This window comes from Eublepharis macularius, chromosome 7, assembly GCF_028583425.1.
Source record: "Eublepharis macularius isolate TG4126 chromosome 7, MPM_Emac_v1.0, whole genome shotgun sequence".
Lineage (NCBI taxonomy): Eukaryota > Metazoa > Chordata > Lepidosauria > Squamata > Eublepharidae > Eublepharis > Eublepharis macularius.
The window spans coordinates 48,872,290-48,897,509 of NC_072796.1; the positions used below are offsets into that span (position 1 = coordinate 48,872,290).

Consider the following 25,220-nt stretch of genomic DNA (forward strand, 5'->3'; position numbering starts at 1 on the left):
GGGTGTAAGGGACAATCGGTAGCTGGTTCCAGTAGGGGAGCATTTTCAGTGGCGGCTGCCTTGGCTGCAAGGTCTACCTGGTCATTCCAATAAGCGGTCTCTGAGTTGGTCTTCTGGTGTCCCTTGACATGGGTCACCTGCGTTGGGCCTGAGCGGGACTGAAGGAGTGCTGCTACTTGCTGCCATAGCTGTAGGTGGGCTACGGGTTTCCCATCGCTAGCTCTCCACCCCTGATTCTGCCATACCGGGAGCCAGGCCGTGGCGGCTTTGGCCGTCCAATCCGAGTCTGTGTAAATGGCAAGTGGGCTTTCTGGGGGCTCAAACTCAAGCACTGCCAGAAGCGCTTGCACCTCAGCCGCTTGGCTGGAATGGGGGCGGGCTGGACCTTTGAGAGTATGGGCGTCGCTCACTCGCACGGCGCCGTAGCCTGTCCGAGGGGAGCCTCCAACGTGAAAGGAGGAGCCGTCACAGAACCAGCAGGTGAAGCCGTTCTGTCGGGCTTCCTCTAGCGGGACTCCCCAAGTGACTGGCCAGACGACCTGCGGTGGCGGGTCCAGGGGGCACTCGTGCTCGGTCCCGGTTACTATTAGGCCATAGGGCGCTGGTGGCTCGGTGGTCTCCTTTTTAAATTCTACTCCGCGGTTGACCAGGGCCAGGGTCCACTGTGCTATGCGGGCGTTTGAGACTTGTCCGTCTTGTATCTTGCCAGACAGAATATATTTGAGGGGCGTGTGAGTGGTTTGAACTATGGTACGTGAACCTCCTATGATAAATTCCCAATGGGTCAGACTCCAAACTAGAGCAAGGCATGTCTTCTCGCATGGGCTAAACTTAGTTTCTACTGCGGTTAGGTTGCGAGAGGCATAGGCTACTACTCTAGCGGTTCCCGCTTGCTGCTGGGTGAGCGTGGCTCCTATGCTCTTGTCTGATACTGCTAACTGGATAAAGAATGGCTGGGTGACATCTGGATGGGCTAGGGCCGGGGCTGCGGCCAGGCTGCGCTTTAGCTCGGCTAAGGCTGTCTGTTGCTCCGGTCTCCACTCCCAGGGAGTGTTCTTCTTGAGGAGAGCATAAAGGGGGCGAGCTTTGTCTGCAAAGGACTCGATGAAGTCTCGGGAAAAGTTAAAAGTTCCTAGAAGAGCTCTGAGGGAGGGGACATCGGTGGGTGCAGGCAGCTTGGAAATGACCTCCATTCGCTGGGCGTCCGGGGTGCGACCCTCGGGTCCCAGGGTCAGACCCAGGTACTTAACACTGGTCTGAACCAATTGGGCCTTTTCCCTGCTAGCCTTGAACCCAGTCTCGCGGAGGAGTTCCAGGACTTCCCTGGTGATTTGGCGGGCTAGTTCTTCCGTAGGGGCGTGGACTAAAATGTCATCCACGTAGCTCAGTACGTGGGGCCTCGAGGAGGGTTGGAGGCGTTCCCACATCTGAACTACATGGGCATGACAAATACTGGGGCTGGAGTGGAATCCCTGGGGTGTCCGTTTGAATGCGTATTGCTGGCCGCGGAAAGTGAACGCGAACTTGTACCAGCAAGACTCATGCAACCGGATGGAGTGGAAAGCGTTGGCCAGGTCTATGACCGAGTAGAACCGGGACCCAGCGGCAATGGCCGTCAGGATCTCATTGTACTTGGCCACAACCGGGGCAACTGGAGGGGTGGTGGCATTCAGGGCACGGAAGTCGACCGTCATTCTCCAGGTCACTCCATCTGCTTTCAGAACTGGCCACAATGGGGCGTTGCAGATGGACTGCATCGGGAGTATGACGTCCCACTCAAGGAGTCCTTCTATAGTTTTGGCTATCCCTGCCTCAGCTTCTGCTGGATACTTGTACTGTCTTTGGGGAGGGGGATCCTTTCCTTCAATCAGGACGCAGGCGCCCTTCACTATCCCACACTCGGCCTTGTCCGTCACCCATACTTCAGGAAAGTCCTGAACCCAGGAGTCTCCTGTGATGGGGGCGAGAGGAAGGGGGGCCTTAAGGGCTGCGCATCGATGGACTGCATTGACGAAGTCTGGGCCTCCTGGGATGCGCCACAGGAGCCCATTTGCTAGGTCAATGGTCAGTCCCTCGGCACGGAAAAATGGCATGCCCAAAAGTCCATCATCTTCTCCCCGGTTTGCGCACGCCGAAATCTGGGTGGCCAGGTTCCCAACGGAGAGGGGGATATCCTGCCAGACCGGGGATTCCTGCGTGCCGCCTCCAAAACCGGCGAGCTGCATGGTTGTGGCGGTCTGGGTGCCCTTTGCAACTAAGGTGGGCCGGAGTATATTAAGAGAAGCTCCGGTGTCTATAAGGAGAGTGGCAGGCTTCTTCTTTTCCCCGGGAGTCCCGATCCCTGCCTTTACTGTCGGTCTCCCCCATGTGTCCGGCTTTAGTTTGGCAACTATGCCCACGGAGGGAGACTGGGACTCGGGGCAACCCTATTCTGATCCTGCACCCTGATCGGTGGAAGCGGCGCTTCCTCTAAAGGGGTTGTTGGGGCTCGGGCGTTCCCGGACCGCAGCTATCGGGGGACTCGAGAAGGGAGGGTCTGGCGGTAAAGGGGGCGCCGACGGGGGTACTGGGGGCTGCTGCTGGTCTTCCCACTCCATGATCGCCTTCATTAGAACGGACGTGGGCTTTCCATCAAATAGCTCCATGTTCGCTCCAATGTTTTTGAGGCGCATCCATAGTTCCCAACGGAGGGAGTCCCTGGACTGGGGCGTGCTGCCGCGGTCCCGGTAGCCCTCGTGGTCGCCCTGCGATGCTCCCCAAGCGTTAGACTGATCTGGAGGCGGGTAGACCTGATGGTTGTACGGGTGCGATGCTCGGGAGTGAGAAGGGGCTAGGGGCGCGTCCTGTGATCGGGGCTCGTGGGGTCCCTGCTGGGAGGAGGAACTGTAACTCGGGGTGGGCGCAAAGGAAACTCCCGGACGGTAGTCCCTTGGTCCCCTTCCCCGGTTAAAGCTGCCGCTCCTTCCCCTCAGGATTCCTCCCCTTGCCTCCGGATACGGGCTGCGTCCCTGTGGGCGGTACTGAGAGTGGGGGCCATGATTGGCATAGGTGACTGCACTTATCGGCTCGCTCTCCTTCCTACGAGAGGCCGGGGGCTTCACATGGCGGATGGCGCCGGTTTCTCGCAACAGGCCAGCAATGCTTCTGATGCGAGCTTCCAGGTCTCCCCATGAGATGCTCCCGGGCTCCACTCCTGCTAGTGCTAGGCGGGTGGTACTATTGAGTCCATCTAAGACTGCTCTCCTGAATTCTAATTCGTCAAAGTCGGGTACATCGCTTGCATCTAGGTCCACTTCGTCTGACAGCTCGGCAAGAAGCTGCTTTCTAGCTAAGTATGCCTCTGGGTCCTCTCCAGGTTTTTGAGACTCTGCGATGTACAGGGCTTTCAAACTCTTGGTGGGCCACAGGAATGCACAAATTTCTTTAATTGCTCCGTACTGACTGCGGGTGGCTAACTTTCGATTAGAAACATAGGCGTTAAGGGCTGTGACTATTTCAGGGCTGGCGCAGTGGCGGGCCAATTGGGCTACATCAGAACCACTGGCGGAGGGCTGGGAGGTGGTCACATGGGTGAACCACTGGATGGCCGTGTCTCGGTTTAGGGGTCCCATGCGATCTGCTATGGCTTGGAGCTCATCGGGCCTCCAATTGCGGGTTTCCTTAACGACCCGGTCTGTTTTCCTGCCATCCTCGTCCATGGATACAATTTCCTTGGTGGCTATTGGGTGGAGGGGCTGTGGGGCTTCCGCAGACTGGGGCAAAGGGGGTGACCAGTTGTCGGTACTACCTTCGGGGAGGGCCAAGAGGGCTGCGGGATGCACGGCGGAAATTACGGCCTGCTGCATTCCCAGGTGCTGCTTTAGGGCCTCTAGCTCCCTCTTACAAGCGGAGTGGTCTGCAGAAGCTACCTTGGAGTGATTGTGCTCTGCCATGAACTGGGCGGCATGGGTTAGCTTAGCAATTCTTTCCTGTCCCTCGAATACTGCATGCTCAGCCATGTCGGCACGAGCGGTGGCCGCCTCAGCCTTGTGCTGGGCGTCCTGAAGGGCAGTGGTTAATCCTTGTTTTTCCAATATGAAATTGACGCGTTCAGCGCGCCACTCAACTGCCTTTTCCTCATGGTCTCTTTCCTGTTCGGCTAGTTTGGCCCTGAGACTCTGGATTTCTAGGTGCAGGGCGTCCTGTTCTCGCGCTGCCTTCTCCTCTAGCTCCTTCCTCTCTTTGTCCTGGGCTATTCTGAGCCTCTCTATTTCCTGCTCGCTATCTTCCTGCGCTATATGTAATTTATTTATCAGGGACACGCTGTCCTGTAAGGCAGTAAAAAGTGCCCAAGCTCCGTATCTGTCCTTCTTGCTCGACTTGGGTTTCTCTTTCTCACAAAAATCTTGGAAGGCACTTCTAACTATCTGGAGTGGGTCGGGTCCCTTGAAGGAACCTGCTTCCCAAGGGCAATCTCCCTTCTTAACTAGCCACTTCTCCAGGCGGGGCACGGTGGGGTTTGCCCGGTACATTTTTCTTTTTAATTTAAGGCTGATCTCGGGGGAGGTTAAAGAGTAGATCAGCGACACCAGGGGTGGGGTGATTAAAGCTGCTCAAGGGTTTTAACAACTGCTTCCTCTCTATGTTCCTTTTGGGAGGTTTATCCTTCCCTCAGGTCCTCAAGGGTTTTTACCAGGGGGTTTTAAGGTTCTACTTTTGGGTTTGCAAGGGTATTTTTAAGGGTTCTACACTCGGTTCTTCTCCACCGGGGGAGAAGGGAAAATTCCTCTTCCCGTTTCAAGCTTGCCTACAAGCCACGGGACCAGGAAAAGTTTACTGGCTCAGAGGGTGCTCTCAAGCTCTCTAAGCCCAAGAAAAAAACGCTCAGTGCTTCCAAGCCTCTGCCTAGAAGCTAAAGCTCAGGGGTCTCCCAAGCCTATACTCGGAAAACCAAAGCTCAGGGGTCTCCCAAGCCTCTGCTCGGAAAACCAAAAAGCGTCCCCAAGCCTCTGCTCAGGAACTGCTACTAAGGGGGTCTCCCAAGCCTCTGCTCGGGCAACCAGAAATGCTCCCAAGCCTCTGCTCAGAAGCTACAAATGCTCTCAAGCTCTCTGCCCAAGAACTAAACTCCAAAAAGTCCCCAGGCCTAACGCTCAGAGACAAACGGTTAAACTGTCTCCAAGCCTTGACCAAAAGACTACAGCGCTCAAGGACTGCCTCTGCACGTCCCCAAGCGAAAGTGCCCAGGAGTAAAGCTTACTGTACTCCCAAGCGAGGTGCGCTCAAGAGTTCTAACAACTCCCAAGCAAAAGTGTGCCCAAGAGTCCCACTGACTCCCAAGCGAGGTGCGCCCACGAGTCTGACTTACAACTCGCAAGCGGAAAGGCGCCCAAGAGTCTACCTTAAAACTCTTAAGCACGGTGCGGCCGGCTGCCGCGGGGCTTCAGGAACCTGGCTTTAGATTCCCAAAGCTAACTAACCAAACGGACTATCGATCCCTTCACGTTTCCTCCGGAGCGGGGATTGAAGCCTAAGTGCTGGCAGGAACGGGGTTTGGACGGACTTAGGAGAGACGGGGGAGGGCGGAAGAGAATTTTATATGTGCTGCTTCAGGAAGTATATAAATCTATAGAGCCTACTTCTGGGATCCCACCCACATAGACGCGTTTAGGCGGCCCGGAAGGTGGCCAGGAACTTCACCAGTTCAGAGGTCCTCACCCACAGTACACCGGTTATAAAGGCTGGAGGGCCTCGCGGTGCACCAAAAAGGCAAGTAGTCCAAAGCTGGCTGAAGGAGGAAATGGGGAAAAGCCAACCCACAAGATAGAAATGCTCACTAGAGCCACACACACTCACACTTTTAATTCCCTGAGCTAAATTGCTCTCTTTACACTGAGGTCCGGAAAATTTTCCTCTAAGTCAGTTCGCCGAAAACACGCGTGTCGACTCACGTGTATTCACACGAACTGGGTTATGCCCGCATTCTCCACCAGTAAACTGTTACCAGAACTGCTCTGTTATTATAATGGGGAATTAGCTATGGCAGTCTGTAACTTTTAATATTAAGCGAGGATCATAACCTATGTATACGGAGGTCCCGATCCCAGACACTCTAGTGACAAAGAGGCAGACAACGACTAAGTTCCAAACACGTGTATTGAGTGTAGCGTAAGCCTAGCTTGCACAATCATACAAGGAACACACAAGGTCTAAGAAATACAGAGTAGGAAATACAGAGACATTCGCATTAGCGGGTTCCCAACGATGGTAAGGGAAATACTCACAATCCCGGAGCGAAGCAGAGACACGGCAGCGAGGGTGGCCCAATGCCAGCACTGGGACCACAGACGGACAGCAAGGAGGTCTGGATAGGGAATGGCCGAGGCACCGAGTGGTCTGGGAGACCAGCTTAAATACCCCAAAACGTACCCTGGGGCTGGTGCTGTACTTGGTGGTTCTCACAGATTAAAACAAAGGGTCTAATGGGCTACTGAATGGCTTGGATGGGCCACTTTGGTAATCAGATTGTGATAAGTGACACCTCAGGAAGAGGGGACAAAAGAGGGAGGGGGAAATCCAAGTGGGCTGAAAGGATGTTCCAGCGGACAGGGCTTGTCCTGATGTCATCAGCTCTGGAATGCGGAGGTTTCTTTGAGATGCATTCTCTAAGTGCTTGGGATGGTCGGCACTTAGTTCTTCTCCGGGGCGGCTCCTAAGATATGCAGAGCGGGGCGAGGGGCTCTCGCTGCGGACGTGGTGTGTCCGCTTCGCCGAAATGGCTTCCCAAAGCAGTCTCTTCCTCTGGGTCTTCTGGGTGCCTGAGAACATGGATGCCGGCTGGGCATAGCTGGGGCTGGATAGCAGGCTGCCCGGTAGTGAGGGCAAGCTCGGCGACCGGCCCGCGGGAGGCTCCAGGCGGGAACTGACCAGGGAGCGCCTAGCCAGGCTCGCTGGAGGTGTCCCCGGCAGGCGCCCGGCTGCTAGCAGCGGCTTGGGCCCATATGAGGCAGGCTTCCATGGAGGCAGCGGGAACAACACTTTAAAACACAGTCCAAAGCAGGGAACAGGCACGGTCCGTGGCAGATGGCAAAGCAGGCACGGGGAACACAGTCCAAACGCACACTGGGAAGTCCAGATACAGGTCAGGGCAGGGCTGCCCAGGAAAAGTCTTTTGTGCAGTTAACCAAACATGGGGTCAGTAAACTACACTGTCTATTGCAGCAGCAAGGTAATTGACACGCAAGCAGGAAACTGACACGTGTATCAGAACACACACGTGCAAAGCAGTCTTTGTGCAGCAGTGAAACAGTAATGCAGGAAACTTTTAACACAGTTCATAGCAGGCTTCAAAGCAGGGGAGGGGGCCTACTTGGCAACAAGCTGGTTAAATACATGCATAGCATATACTGTCGCTCAGGGGGCACGCAGGGGACAGAGATATACACATCAGTTCAGGTCAGGAGAACAAGAAACTGCATACTTAGCTTAGTTTATATGGCACTTTTTTGTCCTCTGCTATAAATATTTCCAAATGAAATAATATTATCATTCTTTCTCAATCAAATTAATATGCCTGTAAAAATTCAGCAAAACCTTGAATGTTCTGGATCAACATCTATGAATTAAATGGAATCAGCATGGTCAAATTTACCAGTTTCCTTTTGTAGCAACAACATCAAGAACATTTGATTTATATACCACCCTTCCGGACAACTTAAGGCCCGCTCAGAGCAGTTTACAAAGTGTGTTATATTATTATCCTCATGACAATCACCCTGTGAGGTGGGTGGGGCTGAGAGACCTCCAAGAAGCTGTGATTGACCCAAGGTCACCCAGCTAGCTTCAAGCGAACAAATGAGGAATCAAACTTGGCTCTCCAGATTACAGTCCTGCTGCTCTTATCCATTACACTGAACTGGCTTGTAGGAAAAGAGTTTGCTTAAATAACAAAGGGTTTTTTCTAAGTCAACTTAAAAAGGTAAGCTGATATAAGCTTCTTAGAGTATTTCTCATCGTCCCCCAAACACTTCTGATTTCTACACAAGGTTTGGCCCATCATCAGCAGGCATCAGAAAATTCCAGCTCCAAAAAGAACCACAACAAACTGACATAAACAAGATACTTTCTACTTACCAGCATTGCTACCTCTTTGCCTTTACTTGTAGGACTCAGGGACCACTTGTAGCTGACAATCTCATTATCATCATAGCTCTGATTTCCACTTAGCATGACTGAGTTGTGAGGCAAACTGATTACTTGATTTGGTCCTGCATTGGCAACAGGTGGATGATCTATGGGCTTGTTGACTCTCAAAGAAGCTGTAGTAGAGTTTGCTGCTCCATCAGAGTCCATGACTGTTAGCCTAATCAGATAAAAAGATACAGAGAAACTATATGTTTTGGTGTGAACTTTCTCTCCTAAGCTTAATGGTTCAACAATATTGGATGATTCTACCTTAAACATGTTTCTAAGATGGGGAACCAACAGCTGGTATGCCACATCTGGCCCTTAATAAATTGGTCTGTACTCAAATATTTTGTTCACTTGTAAAGCAAAAACAACTACTCCGTGCATTTTCTAGAAGAACAAAATGGCACTGCCGATCCACCTCACAAAAGGAACTTCAGGAATCCTGTTCATTCCTTATGTAATTCCCCCTCCCCCAATATACTTACTTATTACATTTTTGTCCCTTTCAGGAGCTCACAGTTATCATCTCTGTGAGGTATGTTAGGCTGAGAGAGAATGACTGGCCTAAGGTAACCCAGTGAATTTTTCACAGTAAGCAGAAATTTGAACCTGAGTCTAAGCAGAATGACACCCTTCTAAACCCCCAGACTTCAATGGACTTAAAAGGTTTTAACACTCTGTTTAGGATTGCACTGTCTCTTTATAAACTACTACGCCACATTCGCTCTGATCAACACACGCTATCTAAGTTCTGTAACTTAAGCCTTTATTGTGATGCCATCCAGGAAGGACCTAGTTCCAAATCCTGTACCAATGTCTGCATAACAGAGTGATCCTGGGAGAATGGGCAATAACTGGTTTCTTATGGCCTGCTGAGGCAAATATCTGAAATAAGAATATGGTCTGCTCACCTGAAAGTGTAATTTCCAGGAACAAGGTCAGACAGATGTAAAACTGATGTATCAGCAGATACCGTCTGTTTTCTCAGGGGGCCTTCAATTTCTTCCCAGTGATAACTTACTATTTTAGTATCATCTACACTTTCTACATTCAAGAGAAATGCCAGATTCAGAAATTAATAAGCCAGTATCACTCCGAGCAATTCTACGTATGCTGAAAAACAGCGGTAATCTGGTACTTACGATTTCCATCAATAAAAGCAGAGGTGGTGGGGAAAGCAATCTCCTGCACTCTGGGAGATACAACAGCAACAGGTGGCTGATTTATTTTGATGGCTGGGCAAAGAGGAAAAACAGAACATGGTTCTTAATTACATGAAGCCACCTCATGCAACTTGAACACATTGAGATAGCATTGTGGTTCTTCTAAAGCCCCCCAAAAATGCTATAGCTTTTGCACAAGATGATTAATCCTTAAGCAGACATTGAATTAAATCAAATTGGAAAACTGATCCATTGAAATCTACAGCTGTAACCCTTCAAGCATATACAATCCAAATGAATACAATTGTACAGGGAGAAAAGAGCCAGAACATAAAAGTTGAAATTTATGAGGCAGGAAAGATCGTTCTTTTCAAAACGGGAGTACGCTAACACATACTTGAGCAATTCCTCATTTTAAAACAAGCAGGTCCAAGATGGAAGGGAAGGGAAAGGATGCGCACACATCCTGCTGGGCCTTAAAAAACTATGTATGGAAGAATTCTCCGCTCTGCTTGCCTGCAGTGCTGCCCCTCCCCCTTTACGTTACGGCACAGCAGTTATGTTTTTGGCCTGAGGGAGAAGACCCCTACAGGCAGTGTTTAGAGCTGGCAAGAAGAGCGAGCAGCCTCCACATATGGCACTGTGGAGCCCGAATGTGCAGGGGTGAGGGAAGAGAGAGAGAGACAGCATATACGTGCTCTACATGGGGATGATGTAATGTAGCTGCCCCACCTCCCCTGCAAGTAGCAGATTATACAGCTGGGTGCCCCTGAACATCCACCACCCCAGTTTTCCTTAAAACAAAACAGGAAAGGAATGTAAGATATCCATTACAAATATCAGATTGTCTCTCATTATCTGATAGAATTCAAGAATAATAAAAGTATCATGTACTGAACTGGCATGCAGGTTTGGAAAAACAGGAGATTAGTTTCATTCTCTGGAACACTGATTTACCTGGCTGGACAGTGACATTTACAAATCCTTCCCCAAATGCATTTTCAGAAGAAACAGTCACTTTGAAGACATAGACACCTGCTGGCAGCTGAAACAGAGGAGGGGGGGTTGTTGTTCTAAACATCCAACTAACATGCAGAATATCACAATGGCAAAAAATGAATTTTCCAAGATGCGCGTCTCTGATCACACTTACATAGGTTAAAATTTAGAATGAAATGTATGGGCACCCTGGCTGTCAGACACAAAAGTAATGACTGGGGTTGGGGAGAGAGGTTCAGAAAATTAGAGTATTCGAAGCACTTAGAAGAAAACTTAATACAGCTAGGTAAGCATGGCATGTACACAACAGAAATATAGGATTCTTGCCAAGAAGGAAAACTGGAAAAACATTTGCAGTGATGAACTGTCTGTACCTTCCTTGAGCTGCTGTAACATTCATTTGGAAATCTGTCCGCATTTGCCTTCAGAGGCAAAGAGCTAAGCCAAAACCAAGTTTAGTTCCTCCCATCATGGCAATCCTTATCCTGATCTGTACATTTGAACTGAAATAAGTGGTAGAAAAAGCTACTCCCTTTTCTCTGATCCCATCCAGAATCACCTTCCTTTAATAAAGGAGCACATATGAGTTCAGCTCTGTAACTGGTTTAAACTAAGGTCTAAATGACACATTACATTTTATATGTGATCACCATAGGGACTTGCAGCCAGACAGCACATGAACGTTCCACATCACACATAAATCAGAAGTTCTGCAAGGGACTGGTTCGGACCCCACGCTATTTTCCCTGACCAGAAATGGAGGGTGTCATTTGCCCCATCGGAAGGCTGCATGGGCAACAAATGCTTGCGGACCCCGAGGGGGCAAATGACACCCTCCCAGGGCTATTACAAGCCAGAAAAATAGCACAGGGGGAAGAGGCAGGAGCCCCTCCCCCTACGTGGTTGGCTTCTCAATTGAGTTGCCTCAGGAAACTTGGCATCCTGTGGTAAGTCCCTGTTGGAACCACGTGCTAAACATAATGTGTAGTTTGGCCCGGAGATGGCACCAGTGAACTTGTGATACTGCTGTGGGGGAGTGAGTCAACAGACTCGTAAATGATGAGTAAGTCCTAAATGAGTCACATATAAAGAAGCCTTCAGAATCTTGTTCCATTGGCTTCAACTTGGCACTGACTTTGAATAAACTGATGTTGTAAACAAATGCTGGAGTCGTTTCAAGTTTTCAAGTGCCAACAGTCATATTTTCAGGAGCGTGGCCTTTTTTCCAGACATTGGCCTGATTTAGATAGAGAGGAGTCCACTGACTCCAGCATATGCAACAGATATAATTATTGCCTTTCCAAAGAACGATTCTAAAATATTCAAGGTGCATTATCCATTGAAGCCATATGTTTGTAAAGGTCCTGGTCTGAATAAGAAACAAATGTGATGACGCACTCACTTACTTGAGAAAGTTTCAGAGTCGGTGTATGCCCGCCCTCCAGCTCACCATTGTAGTCATCAGGGTAACTGATCAAGCTCCACTCATAACTATAGGCTGCCTCTGAATGACAGGACACAGCACAGCAATGGTTATGTTTCCCTGTTTGAATGAAAAGTATGCTCCCAGTTTCTAACATTTGCCCATTTTTTACAAGAGGAACAATAGTAGCCACTCAGCCCTTTGCTACACAGAGCATGTAATGCAAGAGAAAGATATTAGAGTAATGCTCCTTCGCACACTTCCTCTCCCCTCCCTCTTGCAAGTGGGAAATAGCATGAACAGGATTCCATACAAAGTCCAGAGTGCCTGGTTTGTATGCTGCACTTCATACATGGTAGAGAGAATGAGGGGGTGAGATCGCAGAATGGAACTTGCCTCCTTTCCCCCCTCCCATTACAGCCCACTGATTTCCATGTGACACTGTTCCAGGGGGGGGGGCTTGAGGAACAGAGTGTAGGGGGCCTGCAGTGGGAAAGGTGAACCAGTGGAAATTGCCAGTTTAGTCTAAATCCAACCCAGGATGCACCACTCCTCTATCTGTGAAGGCCATGCAAATATCCCAACCAGAATCCAATTAATGAAGAGTCATGGAAGATGCACACATGGCTTACAAAGAGCTGCTGTTGTATAGCAGTAGGGTTGTGAGTCAGCACTCTGCTGGTTTGAATCCCACCACTGCCATGAGCTCTGCAAGTGGCCACAGGTAAGCTACTCTTCGCAGCCCCAGCTGTACTGCAGCAATAACACTGACTATATTCACCACTCTGAGTGGGCACTAATCTGTCTAGAAGAGCGGTATATAAGCACACTTATTATATTACAAAGAACAGGCCAGGGCATTCGCCATTTAAGCAAGTCAATCCATGTCAATCCATGTTTCCTCCTATGTCGCTCCTGGCTTGGACCCAACTGGCAGAATGAGTCTCAGGGGTAAAGCCATTGCCTCCTCCACTGCCCACAGTCAGGAGAAAATTGAGTCCCAGTGGAGTGTTTTGTTGGCACCTTCCTCAGTGTGCTGTCCCAAGCACTCACTTGAGGGCTTGGCCAGAAAACTGGCCCTGAAAGGGGGTGAGGGTGGCAAGTACCCCTGTTTCCCAAAACTGATGACCATACCAACTAGATACCCAGGGTACGTGCTTTTGAGAGTCAGAGCTCCCTTCAGTAGATATCTTGCTCTTCTACTATAGATCAACATGGCTGCCCACCTGAAAATGTCTAAATCCAATCTGCTTTGATGCTTGCAAGTTATTTTGAATTACCCATTTCTCCAGTTTCATTAGAAGATGTCTTGCAAAAAGCTTTCTTAGTACATCCAGTAGGCTTAACTGGTCTATAGTTAGCTGGATCAGTACACACCTCCTTCTTATAAATTGGCATGGCAATAGAAAAGGTCCATTCCTGAAGGAACCTACTAGACCTATCTATATAAGTAAACAGGGTGGTTTAAACAGGCACCCACTAGACCTGGAAAGCTTTATACAAATTTTCACCCAGGGCTCTATTGTTCCTGATTGCAGAAATTAGGAATTTTATTTCACTATCAGATTTTTTATCACTATCGTCATGGGGAGTTCAACTAGGTTGCCCTTGTGAGTTTGAACATTAAATAGTTTAGAAAAATGTTATTGTTTTCTAACATTTTCACAATCATGAGGGCTGGAAACTTATTTTTATCACCAAATTAAGAACTCACCTGGTAGTAATGGTGTAATTACAAATGCATGCAGTTCAACTTCCTTTTCTGGTAAAGTTACTTGTAGATTATCTCCAGCTGACACCAACAGTTCTTTTACTGCACACAAATGAGGGGGGAAATGAAGTTGTATGAAAGTAAATTTTTTAGCCATGATATCTAGGAGCTTGCACCTGTCAGCATACTGAGTAAAAGTTCACAAGACCTTTCTGTTGCTCAGTACGCATCACAATATGAGGTACTGCTGTTTCTCAATGAAACTTGACAAACCTTCCCTTTGACAGTGACAAATATAAATAGGTAATATGAGTTTTCATCACATCACATATGTTTATGGTGCTCCACAGGAAGGTACATTGTTATATTTCATGCAGGTATTTGCATCCTAAGCTATGGATTCTTTGAATTAATACATACTGGATTGGACCCACAAGAGAATTTCCACCAGGTTGGAGGGGTGGGATTTCTGTCAATTCTCTCATAGCAGACCTCCACATCTCTCCTGAAGCTGTTTCTGGGGGTCCTGTGTCCCCAGGAGCAGCATTTTGGGATGCAATGGAAGACAAGGAAGCCATGCTTCATGGATGGAAATAACTTTTGTCCTCATAAACCGTCCAGCAAATCCAAGCCACTGGTTTAAATGTAACATCTATTCACTTACATTTATTTTAAGCCAACAAATCAGTATACAAAAGTAATTTGCTAACAATTTTTTTCCCACTTTACCCTCACCCATATGTAAAATACATTAGCCTTTTGTGGTCTTTTTAAAAAAGTCAGCTTTTCTAAAGCTTCCCTGTTTGCCTAACCAGGAGGCCATTCTTTCTCACTGCCAACAACCAGGTAAGTGATTATTTAGAAGCCTGATTTAAACAGCAGCTTAACATGTAAAGTATCAGTTTTTTCAGGCCACAGAAGGTCTAAATTCACTAGCAGTCTCTCAATCAATTTCTCTCACCTTCTCTCCAAATTGCTCAGGGGAGACTGTATGTTTTTTCCCTCCTCCATTTTATATTCACTCTTACAAGGCAGTTTAGATTGAAAGAGAGAGAGAACACTTGCATACTTCATAGCATAGCAGGCACATAAAGACAGGCATACCCAGTCCTAGTCTGTTACTCTAACCACTGTACAATCTTGCCAAAGCATCTGCTACAAAGCATTTACATTACCTGCTTTTGCAGCAGTAGTGGGAATTAGTACTTGACCTGTGGCAGAAGGCTCACTGGTGAGAACACTGGTGGGCAGTGATGAAATTTCATCTTCTATGTGACTACTGTGGTCTAATGTTTTCATATGTGTTGCAGTTGTGGAGAGAAACCCCAGGATGTCTGGAGGAGGATTATGGGAAGGTATTAGAACCTATAAGATGAATTGCAGGAATATTGTGAATATTTTCCTCACCATTCAGAACCACAGTATTAAAGACCCACCCACAAACTTTCATCACAGCTAGAATCGATGAATGATAGGAAACAGTGTAGATTCCCAAGTCCTACTATCTAACAGTGAAGTATCTGTGCTTTTCCCACTTTTTGCAAAAGAACTGAACAGAACAAGTTAGAGCTACAGGAGAAAATGGAAATGCCACTATACAAAATATACACCCATGCATCAAATAGCATACCCCCCCAAAAAAGAGTCCTGTACTACAGCCATGAAAACAACGTATGACAACAATCACCAGTATTTTCGTAGCTACGGACAAGAGCAGTAGTTGCATGGGTTAATTTGGGATTCAAGGCTGCTTATGAAAATTCCAGTGGACAGAAAACAGAAGTTGCCGTTCTTCAGAACATGGCAGGTACAGAGCCGTTCAAAAGACAAGGTAAGCGAGTGTGAAGAAATAAGAAGCTAAAATAAACAAGAGTGCCATTAACTTAGGGTTTCCATCTTTCCCTGAGGAAAAGACAAAAGACTACAGCTCGTTCTTATATGATAACTCAGCATGATCTCCAAATGAACTGGATGAGCCTTGCAGTGAAGAAGACTATCAACAACACTGGAATTACCTTATTAAATGAGATCAAAACTCTTATCAATAAAAATAAATTAGAACTGGTTTCCTCAAGGCCAAACTAGATGAGATAGAAAGATCCATGACTAGGATTTAAGTTAATTAGGAGGCTATTTTGAAGAAGGGTAGCTGGTGGTCAGAAAGCATTTAACCCTTTCCTCTCATGCCTATTCCATGATTCAGCCCCTCAGCCACATGAAGTCTATTTATAATTGTTGGGAAAAGACAATTTGATGTGCTTGCACTTTTCTTTTTACTCATGCAGTGTTAAATGCGGCTTCCGAAGTGTTATTTAAATTACTGAATGCCAGCCTCCCCCAACTGCCTCTTCCTGATGTCCAGAGCAACTACCCAGGGATGATGATTAGCTTTTAAATATACACACACACAAGATCCTAATCAGAGGATAATTTATATCTAGTCTAGGCTAATCCTCATAATTTCAACATGAACAAAACGATGCAGCTTGCAGATCATAAGTTGCCAAGCCTTGCTTGAATACAACAAAGCAATAGACCCTTCTCATTCTTTAGAATCTGGATACAAACAGTTCAGAAGCAAACTTGCCCTTCCTCAGCCTTCCTCTTCTATATATCTCCCACCATTAGGATCAGTAGGTGGAGAATTAAAAATCCCAATCCAGCTGGTCCCTACCCAGCAGGATATAACCCCAGACCCTCCCTCCCCTCTATGGCACACAACACTTACCTCTTCCTGCCAGGAGTTATTAGCTTCTTTAGGTGGTTGAAAATCCAAATCACTTGCAACTGCTTTCTTTACCGGGCCTGATGTTACTTCAGGCAACTCTCTGGGATATTCAGTGACAGATTTCACCTCAGGTACAATTTCATTTGTGGGGCTTTTCAGATTAACTTTCTCCCCCTCATTTTTTGCCAGCTCTTCATGCTGGTCTCCTGAAGAATTGAAACCATTTTCTGTGGTGACCGTCAGACCCCAGTCAGCATAGTCAATGTTCTCCTTCTTGATGCTCAGCTGAAAAGGATTCTGTTCTATATCCCCATATTCATCTGTGTAGTCAGGCACCTCTTCAAGACTGTGCTCTTTGCTTAGGAAAGACAGCTCCTTTAGGCTACGTACTTCCTCCGATGGGTCATCCTGCAGTGCCATAGAGTGAAGCACATTTGATGGCATCTGCCCGTACCCCAGCACTGCAGCTGGCCTCTGGGAAGGCCTCAGCACAAAGGTCAAATAAGACTTCACCTTCTCCATTTTCTTAGGCTCACAGTTTCCTCTATGTTGACAATTGACAATATAGCAATGCCGCTCAAACATCCAGGACAAGTCACAGTCAGAAAGATCACAACAAGCTGCTGTGCAGTCTGCCATTGACACAGCATGGGGAACCCGCATGATTTTAGTTGTTTCTAAATTGGGAGATATTATTGCATCTGAGTATTTAGCGCCTTCCCTGCACTGTTGACAGAAACACCCTGAAATAATAGGCACTAATGTCAGTAAGATAAGAGTAACAATGCACAGGCAAAAAATAAGTCATAATCTTAAGAAAACCATCTCTATCAATTAGCAAATTTGTTAAATTTAAATGTAACTTCATGAATATTCACTTTAATTAAATTACCATTTAGAACTCACTGTGACTAACAGAAGGATCCTAGGTATGTTTACTTGGAAACAAGATCCATGAATTTCAGTACCATTTTCTTCTACTATGCTTAATGTTATAGTCTTAAGACAAGAAAAAAGTCTTTATCTTGGGGTGGCTCTGTGTATATTATATGGAAAACCCATATCTAGTGCCCTCGACTCCCATTTCACACATTCCCTCAAAAACACATAAAGGAAAATCCTGGCTTTCTTGGTTAGCCAGTTTTGACTCCTCCAACATGCAAAACCAACCCTGATATCACAAGAACACATTTATCCAGGATAAACTGCCTGATCACGTTGCGAACAAGTAAACCTTAGCTATAAAAATGTTTTCTTTTACATTGCTTTAATTGCCATTCAAAGTTTGGTCATAACAAGTTTAGGATTATTCTGCAGGTCACTACGATGCACATGAGAATTCTGAAAGAAGAGCTATTCTGAAATGGAGTTACCATCTCCAATCTTTCCATAGTGGTTACTGTGTTAGTCTGCTACAGCAAGACATAGATAAAATGGGCCCTAGTCCATTAAAGTTTATACCAGAATATAATCTTGTTGGTCATGAATGTGCCACACAAGTTCTCTTTACTTTTCTATGTGGATGGAAGAGATTGAGCTGCTGTCCTAGCAGATGTATGCAAAGCAGGGTGGATAAAAATCAATGATTTTTTTTAAAAAAATCAAAAAAATCAGATTTTTTTATTTAAATCGGATTTTTTAAATTTAAATTGGATTTTTTTAAAATAAAATGCTTTTATTTAAAAACCCTTCCCTCCTGGAACCACCATAGATAAGTTTGTGATAAAAACTAGGAGATTAGAAAAAGAGTTAATTGATGAAAAAATTGCCGTTTGTTTATGCAACGAACTCTTCTTTCCGTCTGACTGAGAACCCACATTTCATTAATATGGTTCAGTCACTGAGACCAGGATACAGTCCACACTGCAGAGCAGATGTTGCAGGGAAACTGCTGGATAAAGACAGAGAAATGGAGCAATGTGCAACAGCTCTGGAGGGTAGAATTGTTAACCTAAGTATTGATGGGTGGAGTAATGTCCACAATGATCCTGTTGTATGTGCTTGTATAACAACAGAAGAAGGGAAAGTCTTCCTTGCACAAACAATTGATACGTCAGGAAATGCACACACAGCAGAATACTTACAAGAAGTGGCAGTAAAAGCTATAATAACATGTGAACAAAAATTCAAATGTCTGGTACGCAGTTTGGTCACAGACAATGCTGCAAATGTATCCAAGATGAGAAGAAATTTAGAAGAGCAGGAAGGGAATACAAAGCTAATAACATATGGTTGCAGTGCTCATTTGCTGCACCTCTTAGCCAAAGACTTAAGTGTTCCAGAAATAAAGACTAATGTTGTTGAAATTGCTAAATACTTCCGTAACAATCATTTTGCTGCAGCAGCTCTGAAAAGGATGGGTGGAACCAAGCTAACGCTCCCACAAGATGTTAGATGTTAGAACTCTGTGGTGGACTGTTTTGAGCAGTATATCAAGAACTGGCCTATTCTGATGACAGTTTGTGAACAAAATTGAGATAAAATAGATGGCACTGTCACGGCCAAAATCCTCAACATTTGGCTTAAGAGAAATGTTGAACATATGCTGAGCATCCTGAAACCCATCTCTGAAGCTTTAAACAAAATACAGAAAAATAGCTGTTTTATTGCTGATGCTGTTGAAATTTGGAAGGAACTGAGTGAACACTTAAAAACAGAACTACACATGGACAGAATTAAATTACAAGCATTAAAAAAACAAATGGAACAAGCACTGTCTCCAGCTCATTTTTTGGCAAATATTGTCAATATCCAGTACCAGGGTCAAAACTTAAGTGCTGAGGAAGAGGAGTTAGCTATGACATGGGTATCGAGCAATCATCCATCTGTAATGCCAACTATAATAAACTTCAGAGCTAAGGGGGAACCATTCAAGAAATATATGTTTGCTGAAGATATTTTAAAGAAAGTCACACCAGTGAACTGGTGGAAGTCACTTAAGCACTTGGATTTAGAGACTGTTCAAATAATGATTTCACTTTTAACAGCAGTAGCTTCTTCTGCAGGCGTTGAAAGAATATTCTCTTCCTTTGGACTCATTCATTCTAAATTGAGAAATCGTTTGGGACCCGATAAAGCAGGAAAGCTTGTTTTTCTTTTCCAGATTATGAACAAAGAAGAAGATGAAGATGACGAGTGAGCTACAGAGGACAGTATTTAAGTTTTTCATGTGTAGGCTGGGCTGACAGTCTAAGTTTCTTAAAATATATATATTTTGTATTGTCGAAGGCTTTCACGGCCGGAGAACGATGGTTGTTGGGGGTTTTCCGGGCTGTATTGCCGTGGTCTTGGCATTGTAGTTCCTGATGTTTCGCCAGCAGCTGTGGCTGGCATCTTCAGAGGTGTAGCACCTCTGAAGATGCCAGCCACAGCTGCTGGCGAAACGTCAGGAACTACAATGCCAAGACCACGGCAATACAGCCCGGAAAACCCCCAACAACCATATATATATTTTGTTTAGCCAAATTAGTTAACAAACATGGATGTTTGTTTAAGCAAATAACATATGCTGTAATGTTATTGTTTCAGTTGAATAAATAAAACTATTTAAATTGTTATTATTAAGGTAATGATTATTTTTCTCCTTCCAATAAAGTACAACAGAAAAGTTGTTCAAATATGAATGATTAACCTAAACTGGGGATAATTCATCTCACAATAAATTAACTATAATGTGTTTCTAATAGTATTAAAATCAATATTTTATACAACTGTAAAACTAATATGAAAAGTTGTTATTCTAAAAATCTTCATCTACTTGCATATTAAAGTTATATCAGCAAGAATTAGTCTTTATGTAGAAAACTATGATTTAAATCAAGCCTTACTGACTAGTGATTTAAATCGTGATTTAAATCGTGATTTAAATCAGTTTGATTTAAATCAAATCCACCCTGGTGCAAAGTATCAAAACAAGAACAAATCAATCAAGGAGCCAAATGTACATATACTCCCATTGTAACAGCTTCACATATCAGCCTCCGTCTCAGAAGTGTCATACCAGCCGAACAGGCCAGTGTTTTGCAGCAATGGCACTTTAGAAACAATATTTGTGAGTGAAAGCCTTTCTCCGTGAGAAGAAAAAAAAATGATTCTCCATGAGAATCATCTGACCCTCTGGCTTAGATCCAAGTATTTTGACTCAGAATGAAAGAAAAATATATTAAGGAATCACAGAATTCAAATGTTCTTTTGAATCCACTATCCTTTTCATACCATGCAATCCAGATCTACATTTTAATAATGCTGTGTTTGTTCTATGGTTTAATGTTTCCGCAGAGGATTCTGTTACAATGACAGAAATATAACAACTTCTTTACAACATAAAACACAACCACATATAGTTCACAGAGTTACTGCTGCCCCAGGAGAAACTTTGATTCATAGGTTTCTCCTTTCCACCAACTATGCTATAATTATTTCCTTCACAGCCCAATTCCCTTTAGGAAAATAGAGAGATGCAGTTCAGGAGCGCTATAAAAGCACCAACCTGCCTTGAAAAACTATTCACTTTTGAGATGCAGGCAGCAAACGTTTGTCTTTTACTGAAATCCTAGCCTTCCCCCCCTTCTCAAAGTGAAGCATCCTTGTGAAAAAGAAAATTCATTTCACTGATGTGGAAATAAAGAAAAAGATATTTTTTAGTTGCCACAGAAGTCAAGGTTCAGCAATGTTCTTTGCTAGAACATACAGCATGATCAAACAAAACAAGCAGAGTCGACAGAATCCTGATAGGAAGAGAGCATCTTGTTTTCGGTAAGATCGGGACCATGCACATGGTGTTCCTATAAAACAAGCAGCTATTCTCATCTTGAAGCCCGGCAAGAGCCATTGAGCAATGCTGGTTAGAACTCCCAGGAGAGATGTGAGTTCAAATCTCCATTGTACCATGAAGCTCCTCTGGACTAGGCATTCCTGACTGAATCTGTTTCACAGGGTTATTGGGAAGACAGAAATAGCTGCACAAAAAAATCAAGAGGCCGCTTACTCCTTTCTAATATTGTTTGACTGAGGAGCCAACTTAAAGAGTATGCTTAAAACTCCCACTACTTTCCTCTAGACAATATTAGGGGTCCCTGCAGAAGTATTACTAGTAATAGTACATATTAGCTAGCTTCATTAAGGTGTTTTCTTTTTAGTGATTTGACAAATCCTGTAAAGTACCTTAGGACATGTTCCCATGCCCGTACAGCACCTGAGAGCCAATTCCCCATGGTACTATCTCACATCACTTGGAAATGTCACGTTGCTCACCTTCCCGGCCAGGTGATGACTCAGTAGAAAAAAATCACACAGAATTGGCCTCACAGTTTATTCACAAGCATTAAGGAGAGACGTTGGATTACAACACAAGAAAATAGGCCCTGCTCCACTGCAGCTGTATGAAAACCAGGCCTCAGGCTGTATACCAAAATTATCCATACATTAATAAACTTAGCCAGCAGCCATGCAATAAGTTATATGACCTTTCTTGTTCGAACAGGCACAAAAAGAAACTGTGATTGCTCAGATTTCCCTCAGGATTAGTCCACATATTGAATAATCCAGACATTTGTTCTGAATCAAGTCCTTCACTGGGTCTCACCACTTGAGACAAAATACACTCAAATTACACGGGTAATTTGAGTGTATTTTGTAATTTGAGTGTATTTGAGTGTAATTCGAGTATAATTCAAGTGTATTTTGTCTCATGTGGTTTGACCCACTGTTACTAGGGTTGACAGCTGTAACTGGGACACCAAGGAGCTAACTGTCTAGTGCTTTCACTTCCACTCTGGGTTGGGCAACCATGGCAACCTGAGGCACTTCATTCCAACTGTGGTGGGATGAAGTAAGTGCGAGGATGGGCCAAAGAATGAAGGTGCTGGCCCATATGAGAAAAGAGGATCAGGCAACAGGGTGCTGACTCCACTATATTTATGTTAACAGGAGGAGCGACACAGGTGTTGTTCTGGGCAGATCACAGAGAAAATGAGATTGCAGAAGTGACAGTGCAGTCAGTCAGAATACTTTTATAATTTTGCTATTCATTTACAAGACAAAAAGCATCTCAAATTCTTCCTTCCTTTTTGACAATCATTCTCTGTGAGGTCAAATAGATGATGCAAACAAACCTATTCATATTTCCCAAAGATGAAATTTTAGCTGCCCTCTAGTATCATCAGCCTTAATGGAGAATGAAAGAGTAGTCTAGGGTCAGATAACCAAGATTCACCCAATCCAGTATCCTGTTTCCCACAGGCTCTGATATTCAGTTCTTTAAATACAACAGAATCAGCAAAATTCCTGATTTTTACAAAGTCAGTTTAATTTTATTATAGGTGAATTGATAGATCATCCAACGCAGACTGCTATACTTTCTCAATATGCATCAAGCAAGCACATTATTTATTGCCCACATTCTTCCTATTTATGTAAAAGTCACTGTGTTCATTACTATCTAGAATCTATAGAAATATGCTTTCTAGAAATCCAACAGAGAATTTGGTCTGCAGCATATTTTTAAAAAGCAACGTCTTTTTAGTTCATGCAGCTTCAGAAAGAAAGTTTTAAAACTATGAAAGCAGGTTGTCAGAAATGTGAGGGTACACCTCCAGGATTTAATATCAAACCTGCACCCCCCAAAAAAACTATACTTACTTCAGCTTTCCATATCATGTGCAAAACCTTCTCTATGTTACACAGGAAAGAAGTGGCACAGAATAAAAATTAAATCAAGTCTAATAAATCTCAAGGAGACCTGGCAAGCTTCTCATGTTGAAAAGACAGGTATGCCCAAATGTAATACAGGTAAAACTTCAATTCTAAATTCCCTTCCTCACCCCCTCCCCATGCATGTAACATAGTGCTTACCTTTAAGTGGTTTCATTTACATTATTTTTGTGCATACTATAAGACAACAATCTAAATGTAAAAACAACAACCTATCACAATCAATAACCGTTTCTATGGGGCCCAATTAAAAGCATGGAAGGACCTAATGCTGCAATTTGTCAATACTAGACAAATGAAAGGCTGATCAATTAACAGGATGGGAGAGCCCTGGGGATACCATTTAAGAGAGGTATAATAAATATATGTTTTAAAAATCACATGATCCATAACTGAAAGCCACAAAATAACATTTTCATAGAGCATTCACAGCACAATCTTGAGACCCGCCAGGCCATTGGCCAAGCCCACCGAGGCACACCTGGAAGCGACTGCTCCCCAGTTGTCCTGGCAACTCCAGCAGAATCCACCAGTCTCAGACAAGCTGCAGTTGACAATGCTTTGAGTGGCAGGCAAAGACATAGCCAGTCCATGGGCCGGGCCACATTTGCCGCTGCCAGCTACCAAAACTACTCCCCCGCCCTGCAGAGAGTAAGTGCACAGAGCAGAAAGACCCACACAGTTAGGCTTGCTGCACCCCAACAGAGGTGTCTGCCTTGAGAAGAGCTCTGTCCCAGGTGGGGGTTACCCTGAAGGTGGAGACAGGGTGCCTGCCCACCCACTCGCCCAACCCTCATTCTTGACTGGCAACTGAAGCACTGCTCACTTGCAAACTCCCCGCTCCAAAACACATGCACCCCCCACCCCTTGAACAGGAAGACCAGAAAGGCAGTGGGACCCTGCGAGGATCACACCTGCAGCCCCAGGCACACAGGACCAGCTTCAAGTCTTGGAGAGGCAGCTCCTTAGAGAGAAGTGGGAGGGGAGCGGGTTTTGAAATGAATGAAGAGAAAGCCCATTGGAAATAATGAGAGAGGATGGAAGGCTCATTAGATATGATGAGAGCCACAAATGCCCATCGAAAAGACAGGCATTCGTGGAGAGGAGAATGCAAGATGGACCTCAAGAGCTGTGCTCTGGTGCTGGAATGATGGCCCCCAGAGTGGAATGATGGCCTCCAGGACCAGAAAAATTGTTCCGGGGCCTGTCATCCCATCTCTAGAGCAAGATCTCCAAAGTCTATCTCTGCCTCCACAAACAGCAAAAGGGAGAGTGGCGTGGCCTTCCTGGGGAGGAGTCCCAGAGATCCCAGGATGTTGCTCCATATCCCCAGCATCAACCCATCCCCTGCATGCTGGATTTCCCTTGGCTTTTCTTAGATCATATCATCAATAATACTAGCAATATACCTGTTAAAGCCCCCAAGAGCACGGAGATTGATCCTAATCCAAGGGCCATTCTTCTTTAAGCAGGCAATGCCAATTCCACTTTCAGCCAACCTTCTGGAGACTCTACAGCCTTTACTGTAAATTGCTTCTCTTTGATATCCAGTTGGTAGCCTCCTAGAAGTCAAAAAGGGGGGCAGAGAGAACATCTGGTATGAATGTTAATTAGAATATCACAGAGCAAGAAAGTAAGAATTCCTCCCCAACCCTGTCCCTCCATTTCCCAAAAGATTTTCTAAATGCCTTCCCTGTTTTCATACACTCTGAAGCTTGTAAACTGAAAAAGTACTTTTTGCTATGTATGCAAAACTGTTATCTATTGCTATACTATAATTACTGACTTTATATTTTTCTACAATTATTAACTGCTTTGGATTGCTCCCTTTATTTAGGATTGTACGGTCAGACTGCAGTCCTTGCCGCTGCCATTAATGGCTATGATAGGATTATTTTATAGTTTTTCAGCTTTTTAAATGTCCTATTCAGAAATACTGGAGGCACATAAAATTATCTCATGTCAGAACTGGCATGTTCCAGTAAACATAATCAGCAAACACAGCAAGGACAGAAAATAATTTTTAGGCAAAAAATAAACCTAACCAAGCTACTCAGCTAAAAGGACACTTGGTATTCTAGACGGACTCCAAGCACATGAGATATGCTCCAAACTCTCCATTGGCAGGTAATGCAAAAAAAGATGCTTCATTTAAAAGTCCACTTTGGAGCAGCATATAGGACAGCTGCCAATATAACAAACAACAGGGTTAACAACTACTGAAATTACCATGAATACTGCAGGATTCTAAATACAAGAAAGGTTCCAAAGGGTTAGGCAGAACACCAAGAGCCGGTCGCACTAAAAGCCAATGAA

General features: G+C 45.1%; 1 protein-coding gene across 2 annotated transcripts in view; it reads right to left on the minus strand.

The window, feature by feature from the left end:
• The window catches only part of KIAA0319 (KIAA0319 ortholog), a 69,285-nt gene extending 44,833 nt beyond the window's left edge, over nt 1–24,452 (minus strand). Inside the window, exons 1-9 of one of the 2 annotated variants that reach the window (XM_054985080.1) lie at nt 24,314–24,452; nt 16,194–16,936; nt 14,641–14,830; nt 13,469–13,561; nt 11,738–11,835; nt 10,290–10,377; nt 9,312–9,404; nt 9,081–9,213; nt 8,113–8,341 (exon numbers count right to left, since the gene is read on the minus strand). In XM_054985080.1, coding sequence (XP_054841055.1) covers nt 8,113–8,341; nt 9,081–9,213; nt 9,312–9,404; nt 10,290–10,377; nt 11,738–11,835; nt 13,469–13,561; nt 14,641–14,830; nt 16,194–16,936; nt 24,314–24,362 — 1,716 coding nt within the window. In that variant the 5' untranslated portion in view covers nt 24,363–24,452. Of the gene's footprint in view, nt 1–8,112; nt 8,342–9,080; nt 9,214–9,311; nt 9,405–10,289; nt 10,378–11,737; nt 11,836–13,468; nt 13,568–14,640; nt 14,831–16,193; nt 16,937–24,313 lie in introns of both variants that reach the window. The other variant, XM_054985079.1, reaches the window with a different exon arrangement.
• Between the last annotated feature and the right edge of the window lie 768 nt (nt 24,453–25,220).